The 24,170-nt window shown below is 47.3% G+C and overlaps 1 protein-coding gene across 1 annotated transcript in view; it reads left to right on the top strand.

Annotated features, from left to right (window-relative positions):
* RNF213 (ring finger protein 213) overlaps nt 1-24,170 on the top strand; it is a 250,730-nt gene that overhangs the window by 188,805 nt on the left and 37,755 nt on the right. The window contains 13 exon segments of the mRNA XM_030206876.1: nt 110-245; nt 6,267-6,458; nt 6,616-6,679; nt 6,681-6,753; nt 8,038-8,192; nt 10,925-11,137; nt 14,490-14,671; nt 14,991-15,111; nt 15,334-15,434; nt 15,661-15,843; nt 18,203-18,372; nt 18,736-18,835; nt 19,073-19,187. Of these exon segments, the coding sequence (XP_030062736.1) occupies nt 110-245; nt 6,267-6,458; nt 6,616-6,679; nt 6,681-6,753; nt 8,038-8,192; nt 10,925-11,137; nt 14,490-14,671; nt 14,991-15,111; nt 15,334-15,434; nt 15,661-15,843; nt 18,203-18,372; nt 18,736-18,835; nt 19,073-19,187 (1,805 nt within the window).

The raw sequence follows: 24,170 nt of genomic DNA, 5'->3' as shown, positions 1-24,170 counted from the left end.
TCATTGGAATAGTTAAGCTTCTTGACTGTATCGGAATTGGGGGGTTGGGGGGGGGGTGGGGGGGCGCGTTCTGGAGTGGGTCCTAAAGGATTCTGGCTTTTTATTTCAGATGCATTTCTGAAGATGTTAAAATATCGTCTTTATGACCTTCTGAAGAAGCAGGAGGAGAACTCATTTAAAGCAGAGGAATGGGTATTGAGGGAGGCACTGAATGTGGATGCCCTGCAGGAAGCTGGCACATTCAGGTACTCGCTTCTGAAGTGGGTGGAGTCGCAGCTGAGGATATTTGACCCATCTGGGGCTACGGGTTTTCCCATTTCTCTGCCAGTGACACATCTCCTTATAATCTCATATGCAGCTGTCAGGTGTGGTCCTTCTAAGCCTCTTCCCTGTGCATAGCTGTTTAACTGTGTCTTATCACCTGTTTTCCTCTGTGTTCTACAGAATCTGATCACTGTAGTAACCTCTGAGGCTCATTTACAAAGCTCAGACTTAGAGTTCCATAGATCACTGTGTAAGTCAAAGTGCTTTGAAAATGTGCCTCTCATGGAGTTGTCAGACAGCTTGGTCTCCGTAGACTCCCTGCATGTCCTGTGGCACTGTACAGTGTGTGATTCATTGACATAGATTGACAAGCCCCATCTCCCAAACTCCTTTTCCATTGTGTAGCATCCCACTATGCCACAACCAGTGGGATAGTTGTGTCCATCAACCAGCAGGTGGGGATAGATAACTAAAAACTGAGCTGAGACATCCAGCATCCAGTCCAGCTCCTCTGTATTTTCTATCTCCAGCAGGTGGATGGACACACTTTTCAGCCTCTGGTTCTGAGTGATTTGCTCCTGGTCTAGTTGGTCAACTGGTCCCCAGTTGAGCTTTGTGGGGGGCTTGAGTCATCAGATTCATTTCTGGAGGTCTACAGATCCTTGTCTGTGGTGCCCTGCAAATTTACTTCTTTCCTCCCTTCACATCTCCTCTGTTTCCTCTGGAGCTGTCCTTTTCAAGCCCAGCAAAGGAGAAGGAAAGAGGTTTGCTGAAGAGTGTGGGACAGTCCTGAGCCCTTCTCATCTATGGCAAGACTCGTGAAGACTGTAAGCTTGTGGGGAGCAGTTGGCAGTGGTAAGTCTGACTGAAGTTTGACACAGAACTGCTTAGAGGGCTGCAAGTTCTGCTTAGTGTAGGGAAGTGATCCTGACTCACCGCTTGGGACACATTGTACTGCACTGGTGACAGTCCTGCAGAGGTAGTTAAGTGGTGGTCCTGCTGTGGGACCCTCTGGCCAGCGCCGGGGCATTGCAGTGGATGCAAGCCGAGAATCCCATGGGATGCGGAGGAAACAGTTGGTGGCAGGCACATCTTCAGCTTTGGTGGAGGATCCAAATATGACAGGATGTTTGAGCTATCTGGCAGGGCTGATGTGCAGTTTGATGCAGGAGAGAACAAGAATGTCCGGCATTTTGTTGGGGCCAGCTGGCAATGAGGAGCAACCTCTGACCGATCATTCGCGGAGTACAGCTGCCATTTTACAGACTCTGAGCCTGACAAAGAATTCAGCTACATTGGGATCTTTTATTTTCTCTGGAGTTTATATGGGTCTTACACCAGGCCTATTTACTGAAGCAGGAACAGTCAGAGTTCCTGCAAGGTGCTTAAGTTTAATTCTCACCCTGCTGCCCTTCTGGCTCCTAAGAGATCTCATTTAGACCACCAGGAGTGGGTAGATGAGGCAATCTCTGCTTCTCCCTCCTTATGTTGCCTTGGCCTGTTCAGAGGAGCCATCATTGAAGGAGCCATTAGAGGAGGGAGAGCTCCCTCCTGAGGAGGGGGTGATCCAAAAGTACTGAGGTTATTTCATAGAGGAGCTCAATATTCTTATTTCAGGGACACTAGTGGTGCTTTCCATTGAGAAACCTTCTGCTTCGGCATCAGGAGTTCAATCTGCATCGATCATGAGGAGGCTTAGAGGTCCTTCTAAAGATTTCTCGATGCATCTAGACATTCAGGACCTGATTACAGCAGAACGGGTCTTACTGGACATGAGGCTGAGAGTGGGAAGATCCACAGCTTGCCTCTACCCGTTGGTTCCAGAGAAGAAAGATAAATTGCAGCTTCCTAAGGTGGACTCCCTGGTTACAGCATGGATTAAGAAGTCCACCTTGCCAGTGGAAGGGAGCATTGCCCTAAAAGACCTACAGGTTAGAAAGCTTGAAACAAGCTTTTGAAGTGGCCCTTTTGAGCCTTCAAGCGACAGTGTGCAGCTCATTCATGGCAAGAGAAATGGTATCAGTAGTCTGCAACACAAGATGGATGCCATAACGCCCAGCTGGAAGCAGGGTTGGCCTGCTTGGCTGATGCTATTTATGACATGTTACAGGTTATAGCCTGCAGTACGTCTTTGACTTTCATGGCACATCAGCAACTCTGGTCGCAGCATCGGGTAGTGGATGAAGCGTCAAAATCATGTCTAGGTAAACTGCCCTTTTGGGGCAAGTGACTATTAAGATTTCAGTAACTTGATGAAAAACTGATGGAAGCTATGCCACAGCGGTTGCCTGAGGATAAGCCAAAAGCCTCTGGTTGTCTGACTTCAGTGGGGCTCTGGATTTTGAGACAGCAGAGGGTTCCAGCTTGGTCATCGTCAATATGGTCAGATGTCCCGCTTTCAGGCACACCAGTCTTCTCTTTACGCAGATAGGAAGTCCTCTCAGTCAGCTAGAACACCCAATTCCTCTAGAGCTTTGCAATGAAGTGAAGCTGGTCTACTCTTCTCTTCCTCTGGTTGGACGATGTCTTCAGGAGTTTCGGGAGAAGTGGACCAAAATCACATCAGATCAGTGGGTTCTGGGTATTCTTACAGAAGCTTACTAGTTTGAGTTCTGACCCGCCCAGGCACTCCTCTCTCTCTCTTCTTGCAGTCTCCTTGTCAAAAGGGAACCAAGGCAGTCAAGGTTCAGACCAATGTATATTTCTTGCTGGCACTCTGGACCATTGTTCAATTCCCCAGGTTGAACAGACAAGACAGATAGTCTACTTCATTGTCTCAAAGAAGGAAAGCACGTGTCATCCAGTCTTAGAAAGATCTAAACTGCCGCCTACGAGTGTCCTGCTTTTGCATGCAGACTCTAAGAGCAGTTGTAGCCTCGGTTCAAGAGGGAGAATTTCTCACTGCCCTCAATCTCAAGGAGTCGTACTTGCATATACCCATATGCCTGTTGTATCAGAAGTTTCTGTGTTTTGCGGTGCTGAGCTGTCACTTCCAGTTTAAGGCTTTGCCCTTCAGTCTTGCCATTTCTTTAAGAATGTTTTACCAAGGTGATGGTGGTGGCCATCCTTCAACGCCGGAGAATCCGAGTTCCCCCGTATCTTGACAGTTGGTTCATTCGTATGTCATCCTATTCTGACAGCGTGGCAGCGACGGACAACGTCTTCTGCAGTCGGGTTGGGTGATCAATTTCAAGAAGAGCAGACTAACTCCATCTCAAATGCTGGAGTATTGGAATGTTTTATTCGACACAGCACGGGAGAGGATCTTCCTGACAGAGTGCAGGAGGTCAAAGCTGATTCAATAGATTTGTCTTCCCTTGGTCAAGGCAGGCCCAGGGTATAGGACTATGTCCAGGTTCTGGGGTCACTGATGGAAGCAATAGAAGTGGTGCCACAGGCAAGGGCTCGTATGTGGCTGTTATAGGAATTTCTTCTCAACCGCATGTGTCTGGTGTCATCTTCCTTGGATTCTGGTTGCCAGGCGGAGTATGCAGTAGTGGCTGTCACACAGGAGTTGTCAGAGCTCCCTTTCCAGTAACAGTGGGAGGCAGCAGGGGCGTAGCCAGACTTCGGCGGGAGGGGATCCAGAAGTGAGGGGGTACATTTTAGCCCCCCCCCCCGCTGCCATTCCCGACACCCTCCCCTCACCATTGCCAACCCCGCTGCCGCTGCCACCACCAACTTCCCTCCCCCCCTGCCGATGACCCTCTCGACCCCTCCTACTGCTGCCAACCCGTTGTCGCCTGACTTTGCTGGCGGGGGACCCCAACCCCTGCCAGCCGAGGTCCTCTTCTTCCCGCGAAAGTCTTCCTCCTGTTTCTGACGTTGTACATGCAGGACGTCAGAAACAGAAGGAAGCCTTTCGCGGGAAGAAGAGAACCTCGGCTGGCGGGGGTTGGGGTCGCCCACCAGCAAAGGCAGGTGGCGGCGGGAGGGGGGGTCGAGAGGGTCGTCGTCAGGGGGGATACAGGGCCCCCCAGGCCCCACATAGCTAAGCCACTGGGAGGTAGTGACAACATAAGCCAGCATGTCAGGTTGGGGAGAGCAGGATGGAGCAGGAGTCTGTGATCGATAAATCGCTTGTACCTCAGGGCAGTGCAGAATTTTTATGCGAGTGTCATGAAATGCCTGTCGCCCCCTCCCCCATGAACAGCCAGCTATGGAGCCAACTTGAGCTGCAAGATTAAAATTTTAATCGCGATTACAATTCTTAATCGACCTGCAGCCCTAATTTGAAACTATTTTTGTTTGTATTTACATCTTGCTCAGCAGTTGACAGTGACAATTTGCAATCTTGAAAATTTGTCTGCTTTTTATTTAAAGACACCTCCTCTCAGTGGCGTAGCCACGGGTGGGCCGGGGCCCACCCACTTAGGGCTCAGGCCCACCCAACAGTAGCACATCTTTGGCAGTAGCTGATGGGGATTCCAAGCTCTACCAGCTGAAGACTTCCCCCTGATGGGAATGAAAATGGTGTGATCCACAATACTGGCACCTGCGAATGCTCTGTTTTCAGCGCATGCCTGCTGTAGACTGCCAAGGTGGAGAGAAGCGTTTTCCCACCAGCTTAGATATTTTTTGGGGAGGAGGGGAGAACACTTGGTGCCCACCCACTTCTTGCCTAGGCCCACCCAAAATCTGCTGTCTGGCTACACCCCTGCCTCCTCTACTATGGTTTCTATTGCAACCTTGCAATCGAGATTCCTTATCTTCCCTGTTTTGGTGATATCTTTGATACCTTGTTAGGGCTCTTCAGCTTGGAAAACAGACAGCTGAGGGAGTATGATTGAGGTCTAAAAAATCCTGGGTGGTAAAAGTGAATCTATTTTCCACTCTTTCCAAAAAAAAAGTACAAAGATGAAGGGACATTACATCCCCCCGATTTTCAAAACCATGTAACCGGGCATCCGTGATATTTAGTGGGGGTTAGCCGGTTAGCGCCTAGGTGATAACCGACTGTATCGCGCAATATAGCTGGCTATCCGTGAATATTTAATTCATGTCCTGCTATTTATGGTACGTTCTTACTGTAAGCGGCCACATTGGGCCACTTAAGTAGCTGGTGTATCTTTAGCCGGTTTAAAGATAACCGGCTATCTTTGAATATCGACTTAGCCGGTTAACTTTAAACCAGCTAAAAATAAACCAGCATTGAATATCCGGGCTGACCTCCAACCACAGGAGTTAACTGAGCTCTCTCTTGCGGTCTGAATGTTGACACTCAATGAAATACTTTAAAAACAAATAGGAACTATTTTTTCACTCAACAAATAATTAAGCTCTGGAACTCACTGCTTGAGGATGTGTTAACAGTGGTTAGCGTGTCTGGGTTTAAAAAAAGGTTTGGACGCGTTCCTGGAGGAAAGGTCCATTAGTCTGACCCAGTTTGGCTGTTATTATGTTGAGCACTACAGGGTGGATGTTGCAACGTGCTTGGAAGCTAGTTATGGGGTGGCGTTGCCAGGGTGGCTTTTTAACATCTCATAGGTTCTGGAATATTGGGAAGCTATGTAATGGAAGGTAAAACTTGGGTCTTAACTGATTAATTTTCTTTCCATTAGTTCTTCCCACTATTCCAGAGGCCTGCCTGAGGTTGCTGAGTTGTTTAGTTGATGCAAAGTAATGGGTCAAAAACGAATGTCACCTTGCATGGTGCTTCCTGCATATATCTCTTGTTCTCTACAAGTTGTCCAGAGATAAGAGAGGTTCACACATGTTTGCCCATCTGGTTAATGTTAACGTTAGTAAATTGTTTAAGGTTGTTTTGTTTGTTCTGAGTTTCTCGTTACTGCTTGTGTACATAAATACTGTGGAGCTGGACTGGATGCCAAGAGAGCGATGTCTCAGCTCAGTTTTCTAGTTCTCTGTCTCCACCTGCTGGTTGATGGACATAACTATCCCACAGGTTCTGGAATAGTGGGGAGGGCTAATGGAAAGAAAATTATCAGGTAAGACATAATCTCTCTTTTCTTTTTCTCCTGCATCCTGTTTCCCAACTTCAGACAAACACTGTGGATGCGCATTCAGGCTACAGTGACCCCGTTCTTGGCACACCTGGTATCCATCCTAGACAGAGATGGGAACCTGGAGTTGCTGGTGGGTACCAGCACGGATTGCTGTGTGAAAGATCTCTGGATGTTCATCTTCATGGATATGAAGTTGCTTAGTGTTCCTTACATGAAGGATAACATCAGGTGAGCTATCGGTGTGAGAGAAAGCAGTAATTTATTTTGTCTTTGGGTTGCTGTAGAGTTGAAATGTGTGACTGCATTGCTCCTGTGGTTCCTGAATGTAATTTCTCATCATCTTTTTTTTTTTTTCTTCTTCTTTGTAATGGTTCCTGGGGTGCAGCTTTCAGACTGAGACCATCTTGGTACAGAATTACATGAATCCATCAAGGGTTTCCACAATGAGATGCCTTCAGCTGGAGGATTAGAGATTACCTGGAGAGAGCTGGGTTACAGGCTCAGTACGTCCAGAACATGGCAGGTGAGGAGAGACAGGTGTAAGAGAAAATCCTCTTCCTGTCCCCGCCCTGGTCATAGCAGCTGTACCCAGTGGCGTACAAGGGGTGGGGGCGATCCGCCCCGGGTGCACGCCGCTGGGGGGGGTGCCGCGCGCCTGTTGGCTCTTCGTTTCATGCTCCCTTTGCCCCGGTACAGGGAGCATGAAAACGAAGAGCCTGCAGGCGCGCGGCACCCCCCAGAGGCGTGCACCCGGAGGGGGGGTCTTTTTGCCGGGGGATCGGGGGTTCTTTTGTCGGGGGGGGGGGGGGGGCCGTGCCACCCATCTCCGGTGTTATTTATGAGCAGAATTTGTAAATGAGAACACCAAGGGGTATCATACATGTGAAAGGATTGTCCCAAAGAGGCGTATTTTCATAGCATTTAGACTTACAAAGTTCCATACTAATTTGAGCCCCATTGTGATTTTTTCTTTAAACAGTAATTTACTCTGTCTCACCACAGTTTCATGCGGCATGAAGATACTTCTCATATCCTACAGGCCAAAATGTTCTTAAGACTAACTTTATATGGTTAAATCTTTTTATTAATAGTAACAGAGCTTGTAAGACTAACTTTTATAACTTGTAGTAGCCCTCTTGTCAAGTCAGTTCATTGGCTCCCTATCCATTTCCGCATACAATTTCAAACGCCTCATTGACTTACAAGTGCCTTCACTCTGCAGCTCCTCATTATCTCTCCACTCTTTTCTCTCCCTACATTCCTCCCCGTGAACTCTGTTCATTGGGTAAATCTCTCTTATCTGCACCCTTCTCCTCCACTGCTAACTCCAGACTCTGTTCCTTTTATCTTGCTGCACCATACGCCTGGAGTAGACTTCCTGAGTCAGTACGTCAAGCTCCATCTCTGGCCGTCTTCAAATCTAGGCTAAAAGCCCACCTTTTTGGGGCTGCTTTTAAATCCTCGTATTCACTTGTTCAGTTGTTCCCATCTCTATTTTATCATTCCCACTTTAAGTAATTCCCTTATCCCTTGTTTGTCCTGTTGTCTGTCTTGATTAGATTGTAAGCTCATGTTGAGCAGGTACTGTCTCATACGTATAAGTGTACAGCGCTTCATACGTCTAGTAGCGCTATAGAAAGTAGTAGGGAGGAGGGGGTGCATGTCTTTCTGGTTTTTGCCTACCCTCCTATGTGGCTTAATCACGACAGCCTCACTGTTTCCTGTGGCTCTTTTCTCTCCAGGGCACAAGGAGAAGTTTGTAGACCTTTTTCCCTCACTGTTTCCTGTGGCTGTTTTCTCTCTCCAGGGCACAAGGAGAAGTTTGTAGACATTTTTCAACAAACGCCACTGGGGAAGTTCATTTCCAGTCTGCGTGAGGAAGAAAGACACGGGCTGTTCCTGCACTATATGCGTGATTTCCTGCTCCTGAGCATGACTGTCTCATCCCTAGAAGAGCTGCAGGTCTGTGTATGATAAACATATACTTTCTTGAGTTCAGAGAGATGCAGAGAACTCTGATCCATCCCTTTTTATTAGGATAATTTTTTTGTTTCCTTTGCATCCCTCCGGACCAGCCCAGAGAACACCGATGGGTTGTCCACGCCTACCAGTGGGTAGAGACTGAGAATTCCAATTCTTGAGTGAGCCAGTAAAACCCTATACAGTCTCTACTAGAATCGGAACAGGTGGTGGATTTGGTGAACCTTTCAGTCTCGGAATTTCTCATTTTCTCTTCTTTGCTTTGAACCATATTCAGAAGAGAGAGGATTTTCTTTACTTTCTCTTGCTGTTCATCTGTGTTCTGTCGAGTTACCTGTTTTGCTGGCTGGGGCTGAGGCCCATGGGGGTTCTTAATTGCCTTGGGGGTGTTACACTCAGGTGGCTGAGTCCCTCCCCCCCCCTTTTTTCCCCCCAGTCTTCCCCCATGTTCTGTGTGCTACCCTTTGGCCTGGCGACAGCCCCTCATACGTTTTCCAAGGTCTGAGTGGCAGCAGCCCTCCGCCAGGAAAGAATTCTGATCCGTCCATATCTGGACAGTTGGTTAATTTGTGCAAAATCATATCAGGAGAGCCATTAGATTACTGCATGGGTAAATCAGTTTCTGGAGTCCCTAGGTTGGATGATACAATCCTCTCAAGAGTCTGTTTTTGCCAGCGCAGATATTGAAATACCTAAGTGTCAGAATTCTCAGTCTCCACCTGCTAGTAGGCATGGATGACCCATAAGTCTTCTATGGGCCGGTCTGGAGGGACAAAAGGAAAGCAAATTAGCAGGTAAGACCTAATTTCTCCTTCTAAATGAGTGCTAACCGCAGGGACGTGTTGCCCAAAGAATCCCATGCCAAATGTTTCCTCTGGTACACAGAGCGCCATGATGTGACTATAATTGGGTGTCACTGGTGCTAGCCTACAAGGGTATCCTCGGATGAAGGAGAGGAGCAGGAGCTGTCGCAGCTTCTGCCTGGGACGTTCATGTGGCTCTGACCAATTTGTACAGAACGCTTGCACCATCAGACCTCAGCAGTGTCATATCACCTGTGGCATTTCATTTCATTTTCATTTATTTACTCTTATATACCACATTATCCAACAAGGGCCCAGATGCATTAAAGTCGTCGGTGGGAATTCACTAAGGAAAGGAAATGCAAATGAGCTACTCGTAGCTCCGTTGCATTCACCATTACCTCGGTAGCCAGTCAGAGAATCGGGACGTCCTATTCGGTTATGCTCCTCTTCCAGGTCTCTTCAGCCAATCAAGCGCGTCTAGCTTGCTGGTGTCAGCTAAACGCACTCTGATTGGCTGAAGAGACCCGGAAGAGGAGCATAATCGAAAGGGACGTCCCGATCGACTCGCATGTCCCCGATTCCCTTCTCCTCGCACAGGTACAGAAGGTGAGCAGCACCAGGGAGACAAAAAAAAAAAACCCGGCGAAAAGACAAATAAGACGTCCCTCACAAGCGCAGGCAGAGTACGTCCATAAAGGACGCCCCTCACGTGCACTCGCTGCTGCTTTTTTTTTATTTTTTTTTTTACTTTTTTTGGGGGGCCCTTTTCCTTTCCGATTCCCTCACAGGAGCCCCAACGAGAGGTGCAGACTCGTGTTAGGGTTCCCACGGTAAGGGAATCGGGGAAAACGGTAGTGCAGCTCATTATAATAGCCTTTGGATAATTTGCATTCCGTTTCCGTTGCCTGCTACCATGACAGGGAAAATGCCCTTAGTGCATGCCCCCCCGGTAAACTACTTGCGTTTTAAACTGGCTGGAACCAGTTTAAAATGCAAGTTGTGGGCTCGTTAGGTTTAGTGCATCTGGCCCAAAGTTTGGACAATGTGAGACCTTTTGATCCTTTGCACAGGCTCTGCCCAGGGACCCCTGTGTAGGGACCAGCTATAGGGAGAGATGGAAGAATTAGGAGAAATTGTGCGTTAAATAATTACTACTTAACATTTCTAGAGCGCTACTAGGGTTATGCAGCGCTGTACAAATTACAATAAGGACGGTCCCTGCTCAGAAGAGCTTACAATCTAAAGGACGAAATGTCAAGTTGGGGTAGATATGTTTTCTGAGAAGAGGTGTAGTGATTAGGTGCCGAAGGCGACATTGAAGAGGTGGGCTTTGAGCATTGATTTGAAGATGGGTAGGGAGGGGGCACGGCGTATGGGCTCAGGGAGTTTGTTCCAGGCATGGGGTGAGGCGAGACAGAAGGGACGGAGCCTGGAGTTGGAGGTGGTGGAGAAGGGTACTGAAAGGAGGGATTTGTCTTGAGAGCGGAGGTTACGGGTAGGGACGTAAGGGGAGATGAGGGTAGAGAGGTACGGATGGGCCGCAGATCGAGTGCATTTGTAGGTGAGTAAGAGAAGCTTGAACTGTATGCGGTATCTGATTGGGAGCCAGTGAAGTGACTTGAGGAGAGGGGTGATATGAGTATATCGGTTAAGGCGGAAGATAAGACGTGCGGCAGAGTTCTGGATGGACTGAAGGGGGAGTAGATGGCTACGTGGGAGGCCGGTCAGGAGTAGGTTGCAGTAGTCCAGGCGAGAGGTAATGAGAGAGTGGATGAGAGTTCGGGTGGTGTGCTCGGAGAGGAAGGGGCGAATTTTGCTGATGTTATAGAGGAATGCAAATTGGTCTACAGCTGGAGGTCACAAGTAGCGTTTTCATTGCTTCTTAGCCCAGTTTCTTTCACCTTCTAGTTTCTACAGATGGCTCTGTTATCGTGTGTAGAAGAGCTGAGCAGGGAGGAGGAAGAACAGCAGCCTCTCCCGTTACCCTGGGTCCACATTGGCTACCACCAGTTCAGGCACCGGCTGCAGAATTTCTCCCGTATCCTGGCTGTCAGCCCGCGTGTGCTGGAGTCGCTGACCCTGAGGATTGAAGAGCTGCTGGCGCAGTCGCAGCATGAGATGGTAGGGTTCTTGCAGGAGGTGGTCTCTCCATATTATGGTTCTCACAGATTGATTGATTTATTTATTTTGTAGCATTGTATCCCACATTTTCCCACCGATTTGCAGGCTCAATGTGGCTTACGTTTGCCGTAATGGTGGTTGCCATTTCCGGGTTACAGAGTACAAAAGTCGTTGCAGATGGGGGTTTTAGCATGGAATGCAAATCATTCTAGGGTGGGGCACCAAAAGGCCTGATTTACCGAGGCTTTTCACCCCTTCTGTGTTGATGGGAAGTTAAAAGCTTTATTGAATTGGGTCCAAAGTGTTCCGATACACCCCCTTACTTCCAGTGCCAGACTAACAGGGAAGAACACTTTTTAAAGTTTGTCTCTCCACACTGTGGATTGCAGGTCTGGGTATGTGGACTGCTGCGTTGAATGTAGATCAAGATTGTCTGATCTGAATAATGCTCAGCAGATAACCTACAAAATCATACAAAATAAGTCCATCCAACTCCAACATATACTACTACTACTACTTGACATTTCTAAAGCGCTACTAGGGTTACGCAGCGCTGTACAATTTAACATAGAAGGACAGTCCCTGCTCAAAGGAGCTTACAATCTAAAGGACAAATGTACAGTCAGTCAAATAGGGGCAGTCAGATTGGGGTAGTCTAGATTTCCTGAATAGGTATAAAGGTTAGGTGCCGAAGGCAACATTGAAGAGGTGGGCTTTGAGCAAGGATTTGAAGATGGCTAGGGAGGGGGCTTGGCGTAAGGGCTCAGGAAGTTTATTCCAAGCATAGGGTGAGGCGAGGCAGAAAGGGTGGAGCCTGGAGTTGGCGGTGGTGGAGAAGGGTACTGAGAGGAGGGATTTGTCCTGTGAGCAGAGGTTTCGGGTGGGAACGTAAGGGGAAATGAGGGTAGAGAGGTAATGAGGGGCTGCAGACTGAGTGCGTTTGTAGGTAAGAAGGAGAAGCTTGAACTGTATGCGGTATCTGATCGGAAGCTAGTGAAGTGACCTGAGAAAAATTTTTCTCCCCTCTCTCATCATCACAAGGTTAAAGATTTTCATATAAACCCTTAACTACTACTACTACTACTTGACATTTCTAAAGCGCCACTAGGGTTACGCAGCGCTGTACAATTTAACATAGAAGGACAGTCCCTGCTCAAAGGAGCTTACAATCTAAAGGACAAAATGTCAAGTTGGGGTAGTCTAGATTTCCTCAATGGAGGTGTAATGGTTATGTGCCAAAGGCGACATCGAAGAGGTGGGCTTTGAGCAAGGAGGCTTCATTAAAGTTGTTTGGTTCGGTTCTGGCTGGAAGTGCTAAAGGACAACCAGCAAATATCTTCCCATGCAGGGCCACGCCACTACTCGGGACTCACCAGTGTATCCAAAGGGCATCCATCCCTTCCAGCCTGCCTTTTCAACATTTTCACTGAAGGTATTCTGGAGTGCATTCTCTTCTATTGAGAAATGCCTTTGTCCCTAAAGCATGTGACGCTCCTTCTCCCCTAAAATAAGCATTCCTCTTCTCCGATTCAGAATAAAGTGTACAGGACACCACCAGTTCCATTATACTCCTCCGTAAGCCTTTATAATTAAGGGTCTTCAGTTCGTTTTTTTTTTTTAGGTTATCAATAGAAATCAAACAAAATAAAACATGGAAAAGAAAATAAGATGACACCTTTTTTATTGGACATAACTTAATACATTTCTTGATTAGCTTTCGAAGGTCGCCCTTCTTCCTCAGATGGGAAATAAGCAAATGTGCTAGCTGACAGTGTATATAAGTGAAAACATTCAAGCATTACTATGACAGTAAAATAGATACCATTGGAGATTCTACATGGAATGTTGCTACTATTGGAGATTCTACATGGAATGTTGCTATTCCACTAGCAACATTCCATGTAGAAGCCTGCGCGGCCACATTGGTGATCTACAAGGGCCGACTTCTACATGGAATGTTGCTAGTGGAATAGCAACATTCCATGTAGAATCTATAGAAATCAAACAAAATAAACATGGAAAAGAAAATAAGATGATACCTTTTTTATTGGACATAACTTAATACATTTCTTGATTAGCTTTCGAAGGTTGCCCTTCTTCCTCAGATCGGAAATAAGCAAATGTGCTAGCTGACAGTGTATATAAGTGAAAACATTCAAGCATTACTATGACAGTCTGACAGGGTGGGAAGATGGGGGTGGGTTGGAGGTATGCATGGGGACATCAAAGCATATCATTGATATTCTAACAGGATGGGTGTTGGTAGGTGAGAGGAGGGTAATAAACAGAGAAATAATTTTTTTTTTAAAGATCAAGACTGTGTATCTTCTTCAACTCTAATTTGTGCACCTTTTACAGTAAAAATATCTGATCGATATTCTTCAAGATGTACTAATGAAAAAGTTGGAACCTTCAACAGAGCCTTACTTACTGATCTCATATCCAGGGCAGGTTTGATACAAATCCAAACCTGCTGCAATGAGAGAGGGAAAGGGAAATGGGACTTGATATACCGCCTTTCTTTGTTTTTTTTTGTAACTACATTCAAAGCGATTTACATAGTATATATGGGTACTTTGTACCCGGGGCAGTGGAGAGTTAAGTGACTTTCCCAAGGTCACAATGAACTGCAGTGGGAATCAAACCCAGGATCAAAGTCCGCTGCGCTTATCAGTAGGCAGCTCCTCCACTTGCAACGTTCCATGTAGAATCTCAAATAGTAGCAACAGAATCTCAAATAGTAGCAACGTTCCATGTAGAATCTCAAATAGTAGCAACAGAATCTCAAATAGTAGCAACATTCCATGTAGAATCTCAAATAGTAGCAACAGAATCTCAAATAGTAGCAACATTCCATGTAGAATCTCAAATAGTAGCAACATTCCATGTAGAATCTACAAATAGGGAAAGGGAACTGGGACTTGACATACAGCCTTTCTGAGGTTTTTGCAACTACATCCAAGGTGGTTTACATATATTCAGGTACTTATTTTGTACCAGGGGCAATGGAGGGTTAAGTGACTTGCCCAGAGTCAGAAGGAGCTGCAGTGGGAATCGAATCCAGTTCCCCAGGATCAAAGTCCACTGCACTAACCACTAGGCTACTCCTCCACTCCACAGAAACTTTGTTATTCAAAACCTTAAAAACTAAAGATATTAACTTGTACTCAATTCTATGCTCTACTGGAAGTCAACTAAGTTGTCGGTACAAGGGACATATGCATAAAATGAGAACATCCCACGAAAATACTGGCATGGTCTCATCGGGGAGGGCTATGTGTGGGTTTGTGCTACCCTACTTTTTGTAGTCTGTCCTACTCTGCTGACACACACTCCACGTGTGTTTTTTCAGTCTTTGGATGTGTTTGCTGCCGTGGCCAGCACAGAGCTGCTGGAGACTCAGCTGTTGCAGCCTTCGCCCAAGGCTTGGCTATGCCAAGTGAAGAACCTTCAGATGCCCATTGAGCTCCTCTGCACCGAGAGCTACACACAGGGCAGAGCTCGTGGTTGTCGGCGGTGGTTTCAACAAGTCAAGTGAGTATTGTGACGACGTGTTTAACCTGCCGCTCTTTCTCAGTCCTGTTAACTAGTAATCGTGCTTGGAGAAGCTCTGCCACTGCTAAATTTGGGCAGACTGGATGGACCGTACAGGTTTTTTTTTTTTTCTGCCGTCATCTACTATGTTACTATGTAAATCAGGCTTTCAGAGGCTGATTCTGATGTTTGGTGCTGAATTAAGCTTTCAGAGGCTGGTTCTGATGTTTGTTGGTGCTGTATTAGGCTTTCATAGGCTGGTGTGGTGACGATGATGAGTTTGTGTTTGTAAGCTCTCGCCTCTGTCTTCGCTGTGCAGGGCCCAGTGGAATCGCATCTTTTCCATGGCCCTCTTTGTGGAGCATGTGCTGCTTGGTGTGGGGTCCCAGAATCCAGCACTCTACAGTCTGGTTAAGCAGAACACCAGAAGAATGGGCAAGGTGAGTACTGCCCTGCCAGGACGGGCAGAAATTGGAAAAAAAAAAAGGAAGGGTCTCGCATCAGAGGCCCTGCCCAACCCACTTATGATGGAACAGGCAGACACTGGGGTGGGAGGGGGATCTCCTTTCAAAGCAGCAGGACAGGAAGAGTGAAATGTGTTGAATCCACTTTGTGTAGAGAAAAACCAATGCAATGTTCTGATTTTGAGTCTCGATTTCTAGGTCCTTGAAGCAGATGCCGATTTAAAGAGTCTGGGACCTTTCACTGCTTTGATAGAGGTGCTACGTGACTGTAAGAACAACGCCAATGCAGTGTTCTGCAGGTAAAATGGAGCATCATTCAGCTGTTGCTAGAAGCTCTTCTGGGATTGTGCATGGAAAATTTCAAGTCCCCCCCCCCCCCCCTTCATTTTATCTGATTAAGAGCTGTTTTGTTTTTTTTTTTCATGTGTGAGCTGCTTTTATACATGTCTGAGCTGCAGGAGGTGGTTCAGGTCTCTCAAAGCCCTGGGAAGGTGACAGACTGACATGTCTGCATGTCTCTTGCAGGAAGCGTCTCCAGGAGTGTCCAATCTGTCTGTGCAGCCCAGATGAGCCGGTTCTGCTACCCTGTGACCACATGTGCTGTAAAGCTTGCATCCAGCCCTGGCTGATACCGGCACGAATGATTTGCCCCTACTGCAGAACTGCCCTTCCAGACGACTACAGTGCTGTCGTCTGTCGAGAGCTCAGGTACAACCCTCCCTCACACCCATCCCAAACCCACTTTTCTGTAACTGTCCTCAGGGAGCTCAACGACCTCCCAGAATCTTAGAAATGCATGGAAATCGGAGAGAAATTCACACACATTTCTGTGCACAATATTTAAAAACTAGTGAAAAAGGCCACTTTTCCTGTGAGTGGCCTACCCACTGTTGCTACACCAGGCTGCATATCTGTACCATCTGCTGGAGCCAGAGAAATACTCATTCATCTGGACTGATCTGGCATGGATGATGAGGAATTGTAAATTCTGTACTGTGGGGGGGATTATAACAAATTCGGCATTGTGTAGTTTTATATAGAAATCCCCCAGGGGAAACACTTGTTAATTATGAACCAACTGGAGGTATCTAATCTAATATAATAAAACGCACCGTGACCGTTCTTATGAGGACAACGTTCTGAAGTCACTAAAACACTCCCTGAAGGGTTCGTGGCGTTCGTGGTGTGAAGCCACCCAGCCGTCTCTGCCCCGCCCTCGCGTCAAACGTCATGACGTCGAGGGCGGGGAAAACACACGGATCGCGAGGGCAGAAAAAAAAACAAACTGATCGCACCCACGCACGGTGCGTTTTAGTATATTAGATTTACCTCTGTGGTGGCGGTTCCGACAGCGCAGCGTCAGGGAAGGAGGCGGCGCTCCCGACGTCTCTAGCCTTCCCTTCGCTGTGTTCCGCCCTCTTCTGACGTCAATGATGACGTCAGAAGAAGGCGGAACACAGCGAAGGGAAGGCTAGACGTCGGAAACGCCGCCTCCTTCCCTGACGCTGCGCTGCAGGAACCGCCACCACGGAGGTAAATTAAAAAAAAAAAAAAAGAAAAGGGATGTTGGGGGGATAGAAGAGGGTGGGCAGCAAAGTTGAACACTGGGAGTAGGAGGGCAGGGGAAAAACGACAGCATGGATGCGAAGAGGGGGGGGGAGAAGAGGGCGGGCCAGGCTGGGACATGGGACAGAGAGGAGCATGGATGCGAGGGGGGGGGGGGGTCATGGAAGGAAGAGAGGGGAATTACAGGAAAAGGAAGAATGGAGGGGGCAGGGGACAGAGGAGCATGGATGGGCATGGATTGGGAGGGCAGGGCTCAGGGAGAGAGGGGAATTGCTGGATAGGGAAAAATGGAGGGGCCAGGTGACAGATGAGCATGGATGGGCATGGATTGGAAGGGCAGGACTCAGGGAGAGGGAAATTGCTGGATAGGGATGAATGGAGGGGACAGATGGGCATGGATGGATATGGATTGCAGGGCAGGCCTCAGGTAGAGAGGGGAAATGCTGGATAGGGAAAAATGGAGGGGCCAGGTGACAGAGGAGCATGGATGGACATGGATTGGAAGGGAGGGAGAGGGGAATTGCTGGATAGGGATGAATGGAGGGGACAGATGAGCATGGGTGGATATGGATTGCAGGGCAGGCCTCAGGCAGAGAGGGGAAATGCTGGAAAGGGAAAAAATGGAGGGGCCAGGTGACAGAGGAGCATGGATGGGCATGGATTGGAAGGGCAGGACTCAGGGAGAGGGAAATTGCTGGATAGGGATGAATGGAGGGGACAGATGGGCATGGATGGATATGGATTGCAGGGCAGGCCTCAGGCAGAGAGGGGAAATGCTGGATAGGGATGAATGGAGGGGCCAGGTGACAGAGGAGCATGGATGGACATGGATTGGAAGGGCAGGACTCAGGGAGATAGGGGAATTGCTGGAAAAGGATGAATGGAGGGGGCAGGGGACAGATGGCCATGGATTGGGAGGGCACGACTCACACTCTCTCTCTCATATACAATGTCTTTCTGACTCTCACTCTCACACACTCTGTCTCACACTGTATCACATTCACTCTCTATGTGCCACACAGTCACTCACACACTCGCTTGGTCTCATACACTCACTCTCACAGAGAATCTGTGTCTCACACACACTCTCTCTCTCGCCCACACACACACACTCTCTCTCACACTGTGTCTCACATACACACTTGCACACACTCATTCTCACACACACAGAGGCATATTTTCAAAGCACTTTGGGAGGCTAAGTTCCATAGGTTTCTATGGAACTTTGGGAGGCTAAGTGCTTTGAAAATGAGCTTGACACTCTCTCACAAACACACTCACACCCAGACTCACTCTCTCTCTCACACACTCACACTTTCACTCTGACTCTCAAACAGTCACTCTCACATACACTCTCCCAAACATACACACTCCAAGGGAAACCTTGCTAGCGCCCGTTTCATTTGTGTCAGAAACGGGCCTTTTTTACTAGTATATCATAAATACTTGAGAAGAAAAATGGTAAACCTGACTCACATCTGCTGTACTCTTCCTTCCACAGCGCTGCTCTAGAGAAGTATTCTGTCTTCCGAAAGTTGTGTGATGGTTTCTTCATCGATCTAGTGTCCAGCATGTGTTTCAAGGACAGTGTTCCTCCAGACAAGCAAGTCATCCTTCTGCTCCTCTCCCTGCTCTTCCTGAACAAGGAGCTGTGCAAAGCCCTGGAGCAAAGTGAGTCTTTCTTATCTTCTCCAGACCATTCCCGACTAGTGGGTAATATGCACTTCTACCACCAGAGGGAGACAGAATTATTGAACAGTGCTTCCTATATGAGGGACTGTGCAACGCTGACGTACTCAGTATTTCTCAGTCTCCCAGCAGAGGTAGGTGTGCTGTGCAACCCTTCTCTGGGGTTTGTGGGTGTGCCGGGTTTGGCTCCTTAGTTCTAGGATCTGGGGTTCCCTTGGGGGACCTTCACTGTTTGGGGTCTTTTTTTTTTTTTTTTTTTTTTTTGTCTTCTCTCACCATTCACTGGGGTCTCTCCACACCTGATGTCAGATGCCTGTCTCCCTTCATATTTTTCCTTTATTTCAGGTCGGACAAGCCGCACAAAATCATTGTCTCCTTTCGATGACTCTGTGGATAAGAGTCCAGTTATTCGCTCTGTAGTGCTCAAATTATTGCTGAAGTACAGGTATTGAAACCTTGGGGTGGGGGGGGTTGTGTCTACTTACACTGTTTATTTGGCATGTGTTTCACATCCTCTTGCCACCTCCCCAGCCCCAACTCACCCCCAAGCTTGATCTCTTCACCCTAACCTGCCGCTTCCTTCTCTTTAGACTGTACTCCTGACATGCACTGTTTGACCTGCTGAGGTGAGAGGGGTCACTTTCTGTAACGTACGGTGATTATATGGTTTCTCTCTCTTTAGCTTTGAGGATGTGAGAGAGTACATACAAACGTATTTATCTGACATAGAGAAATCAACGTGTCTCAGCCAGGAGGATATGACCGAAGTTTACATGCTTTTTGTCAGCTGTCTGGAGGTACAGTGAAAATATGGTTCCTATTCTTAAGGAGGGAACATCTGAATGAGATGTGAGGGTTCCTGTGATCTGTTAAAGGGCAGTTCTGGAAGTGGGGCTCCTGTGGTTGCACACACCTCTGCGCACATATGCATAAAAAATGCACATATAAGCGTCTTAAGCACTATTCTATAAGAGTATGCATAAGCACCCGGGGGGGAGGGGGGATTGCACACAGCTGGACTCCCCATTATGCACACAACTTATGAATAAGTTATACACATTCCAGTCTCTCAGGGCAGCTGTAGTTACACCAGATCTGTGGTTGGTAGAAATACGGGCACCTAAATTTAAGATGGAGAAATTGTCTTACCTGGTAATTTTCTTTCCTTTAGTCCTACCAGAATGCTCAGTATTTTGACTAGCCAAGCAATGGTGCTCTCATGCATACTGTTGGGTTACATTGCAACTAAAGAGTGACCATAGTGTCCGCCAAAATATGTTGCTATATCCTTTACCGACATGCAGGTAAGCTACTGAGTCAGGCACGGACTCAACCAACGCATGATGCAAAAAGATAGGCAGATCTTCTGCTGACATGCGGACATGTTGCTGAGTCAGGAGGCGCAAAAACGGAGCATGAAATCGAAAAAAAAACATCTGAAAAATCAAAAAAGGGTCAGCAGAGCGGGTGGGACTATAATTCTAAGAGAAAAACAGAACACGTTTTGCAAGCCTGACAACAATATTAGCCTGAAACCAGAGATATGCTGAAGGCAATGCATTCCCCAGGAACAAAATAAGAAAACTAAAAGGCAATGTGCCAGCTTGAGAACACACATGTAGCTTTAGGCTACCAAGATACTTCCTGAGCTTCTCCTGAAGGATCTCCATAGGGCACAGCCTACAGCCAAGAAATTAGAACCCAGGGAAAGGACCCTCCAATTAGCAGGCAACACTTCCTCAGCACAGGTATTTGCACAGGCTGTGGACCTCTCTCGACTTTCACAGCTCCAGTCATCTCCTCTCTTTCGAGGTTTCTACAGGTTCTTTGATGTTCTACAGCTTCCTTCCTTCCGTTTTCTTCCAGACTCGAGCGTCCCGATTGGTCTCCAGACTGCACCTCTCAGCTCTTCTTGCTGTGGCTGGAGTTTTAGGGTTCACCCTCAATTCTGCAACTGAACCGGTTAACTATATACAGCCCCCTCCTGCTTGGCCAGAAGAGGCAGGTCCAGCATCAAGCAAATTATCCTTGCACCTCCCTTTTCCTTTTAACTTTTCCTATTGTACGTCTTGGCTTACGACGCCTGATGTAGTTAATGTGCTGCACGTCAGTAGAGTGTATATCTGTTTCTCTACACATGATTTATAGCTCCTGATGCAATCAATAGGTTGCACATAGGTAGAGTATGTGTCTGTTTCTGTACACATGGCATTTTATTTATTTATTTGTTACATTTGTATCTCACATTTTCCCACCTATTTGCAGGCTCAATGTGGCTTACATAGTTCTGTAGAGGCGTTCGCCAACTACATAGAGTTATTGTGGTCATATAAGGTTATAAAGGTTCATGTGTTGTAGACACATTGGGGAATCGTAGAGAGGAAGAGCTGTGCAGTGTCGGTTCTGGCTTTGCTATGTTAGTTGCAAGGTTTAGGCATTTAGGTTGGGTCGATGGGGTATGCCTTTTTGAACAGGTTGGTTTTTAGTGATTTCCGGAAGTTTAGGTGGTCGTACGTTGTTTTCACGGCTTTTGGTAGTGCGTTCCAAAGTTGTGCGCTGATGTAGCAGAAGCTGGATGTGTATTTGAGTCCTTTTGCAGTTTGGGTAGTGGAGATTTAGGTATGTTCGTGCTGATCTGGTTGTGTTTCTTGTAGGTAAGTCTATGAGGTCTGTCATGTAGTTTGGGGCTTCTCCATAGATAATTTTATGGACCAGGGTGCAGATTTTGAAAGTAATATGTTCTTTGATTGGTAGCCAGTGTAGTTTTCCTCAGAGGGCTTTGGCGCTTGCGAATCGCGCTTTTCCAAATATAAGTCTGACTGCTGTGTTTTGAGCGGTTTGTAGTTTCTTTGAGTTCTTTGCATCCCGCATAAATTCCATTGCAGTAGTCTGCGTGGCTTAGTACCATTGATTGTATCAAGTTACGAACTGTGTCCCTCGGGAAGAATAGTTTCACGCGTTTGAGTTTCCACATTGAGTGGAACATTTTCTTTATCGTGGAGTTAAGGTTACGGTCGATAGTGACACCGAGGATTTTCAGGCTGCCTGAGATAGGGAGGGTGAAGTCAGGGGTGTTTTTTATTTTCATGGGTTTGTTTGTATTGTGTTGGGATGAGAGGATGAAGACAGTGTGTTTTATCTGTATTGAGTTTTAGTTGAAATGCATTTGCCCAGGAGTCCATGATGTTTAGGCTGGGCTTGATTTTATTGGAGATTTCTGTTGGGTCGTGTTTGTAAGGTATGTGTATATCATGATGTCATCTGCATAGATGAAAGGGTTGAGGCCTTGGTTGGATAAGGATTTGGCTAGTGGTGTCGTCATTAGATTGAAGAGGATCGGTGATAGTGGTGATCCTTGTGGTACTTCGCATTCGGCGCTCCAGGGTGATATGTTTGAGTTTGATTTTACTTGATATGTTCTCTTGGTTAGGAAACCCTTGATCCAGCTAAGTACATTTCCCCCAATACCAAAGTATTCTAGGAGTGTTAAGTAGTATACTAGTAAAAAAGGCCCGTTTCCGAAACCAATGAAACGGGCGCTAGCATGTGGTTTTTTTGTGTGTGTGTGTGTCACAGAGTTATTTTGTGTGTGAGGGTGCGGTGTGTGTGCAGGTTTTTGACGGCTGCAGGGGAATGCTGGAACATTTATGCGCTGCAGGAATCAGCGCCGTCTTTTTCCCGGGTGCTCGGGGAATCCCCGAGGTGGGAGACAGCTTGCCTGAGGCTGGGAATGGTTGGGCACGTCCTTGGCCGCTTCGGCAAAAGAGGAAGGGGGTGGGGAGTTACCTGCAGCCGCCTGAGAAACCATGTATTCTTTGTTTGTTTTGTATTATTAGTTTGCATTTCTGTTGAAGAAAGAGTGGATGCCTTTCGAATGTTGGCGGTGGTGCGTCGGTGTGCGGTTGTTTTGTTAGTTTGGCAGCCAGTCTCCAGCGATTCCTAGGCAGGGAAGGAGTACTCCTCCCCCTTCCTTGGTCGCTGTTTGCTGCTGGCTGGGTCACGGGTAATCCTTCCAGCTGGGCCGCAGCTTGTCATAGTAACATAGTAGATGACGGCAGAAAAAGACCTGCACGGTCCATCTAGTCTGCCCACGATAAACTCATATGTGTATACCTTACCTTGATTTGTACCTGTCTTTTTCAGGGCACAGACCGTATAAGTCTGTCCAGCAGTATTTCCCGCCTCCCAACCACCAGTCCCGCCTCCCATCACCGGCTCCGGCACAGACCCCATATAAGTCTGCCCTCCCCCATCCTAGCCTCTCAACCACCAACCCCTCTTCCCCCCGCCACCCAATTTCAGCTAAGCTTCTGTGGATCCATTCCTTCTGCACAGGATTCCTTTATGCGTTCCATTCCAAGCGTTCACCACCCTCTCTGTGAAGAAATACTTCCTGACATCTTTCCTGAGTCTGCCCCCCTTCAATCTCATTTCATGTCCTCTCGTTCTACCGCCTTCCCATCTCCGGAAAAGATTCGTTTGCGGATTAATACCTTTCAAATATTTGAACGTCTGTATCATATCACCCCTGTTCCTCCTTTCCTCCAGAGTATACATGTTCAGGTCAGCAAGTTGTCCTGTTCGCCCATGTCCCAGATGGTGACGGGCACGTTGTTTTCCGGCTCCTCTGACTCCATGTCAAGCGATCCCAAATATAGTCTGTGCTATAGGCCCTCTGGCACTCTTCAGTATTGGCATTAGGCATTTAAAAAATTTCTCCCCCCCCCCCCCCCCCCCCCCCCCCCCACGGTCTATTTTTGCACATACCCACAGCTGGAATATTCTTCTCTCGTTCCAGCGGTGGTTTTGTGCTCTCCGTGCTGCCCAGATAATGAGCCATTCTGCTGGGGAATGCTCCTCCCTTATTGTCACGTAGTTTCCTCTGATTGGTCCGTCTTACGTTGCCTAGTGTTGCCTGGGAACAGTGTTGTGATGGTCCTTTGTTTTTCAGAATGTTGAGTGTGTTTTTTCTGATTGGTCCGTCATGCGAGGGCCGGGCTGAGAGACATGGTCAGTGTTGTGGCTTCACCACCATGAATCCATGAACCCTTCAGTGAGTGACTGAGTGACTTCAGAACGTTGTCTTCAGAACTTTGAGGGTGAGTTTTATTATAGATTATGATTTATCATGTCGAATTGAAGGAGAAGAATGCTTTTTTCCTGTTATTTCCTGCTTGAATTTGGCTAGGAGAGTGAGTACTGTTTCAGTGCTATGGAGGGGGCGAAATCCTGATTGTAGTTCGTGTAAGACTGAGAATTTGTTTATGTAGTCACCGAATTGCTTGGTTACCATGCTTTCCAACAGTTTGACAGCTAGTGGGATGGATGCAACTGGGCGGTAATTGGTGATTTCGCTTGCTTTTTTTCTTAGTGTCTTTTGGAATTGGAGTGAGTAGGATGTAGCCATTTTCCTTGGGGAAGAAGCCTTGTTGGAGCAGGTAGTTTAGGTGGGATGGTGAGGTCCGCTATGAAGCGGTCGGGGGCGGATTTTACTAGGTAGCTGGGGCATGTATCCAGTTTGCACTGGAGCCCTTATAGATCGCATGGGTGACTGTTTCGGTAGTGAGGGGTGCGAAGTTTGTCCAGATTTGGTCCATTGGGTATTCTCCAGGGGTTGGGTCCATGGTGTTGATGAAGTTTTCGATATCGGTATTGCTGAGGGGGAGTGTTTTGCGTACATTTATAATTAGCTAGTTTGTCTGCAGATGGGATGTCTGGGTTTGTTGAGGTGACCAAGGTGGTGTCTAGCAGTTTAATGAGTTGGTATAGTTTCGTTTGTT

This window comes from Microcaecilia unicolor, chromosome 6 (assembly GCF_901765095.1).
Source record: "Microcaecilia unicolor chromosome 6, aMicUni1.1, whole genome shotgun sequence".
NCBI classification, from domain to species: domain Eukaryota; kingdom Metazoa; phylum Chordata; class Amphibia; order Gymnophiona; family Siphonopidae; genus Microcaecilia; species Microcaecilia unicolor.
The sequence above is the reverse complement of the archived record's forward strand: the minus strand, read 5'-3'. Positions and strand labels throughout refer to the sequence as shown.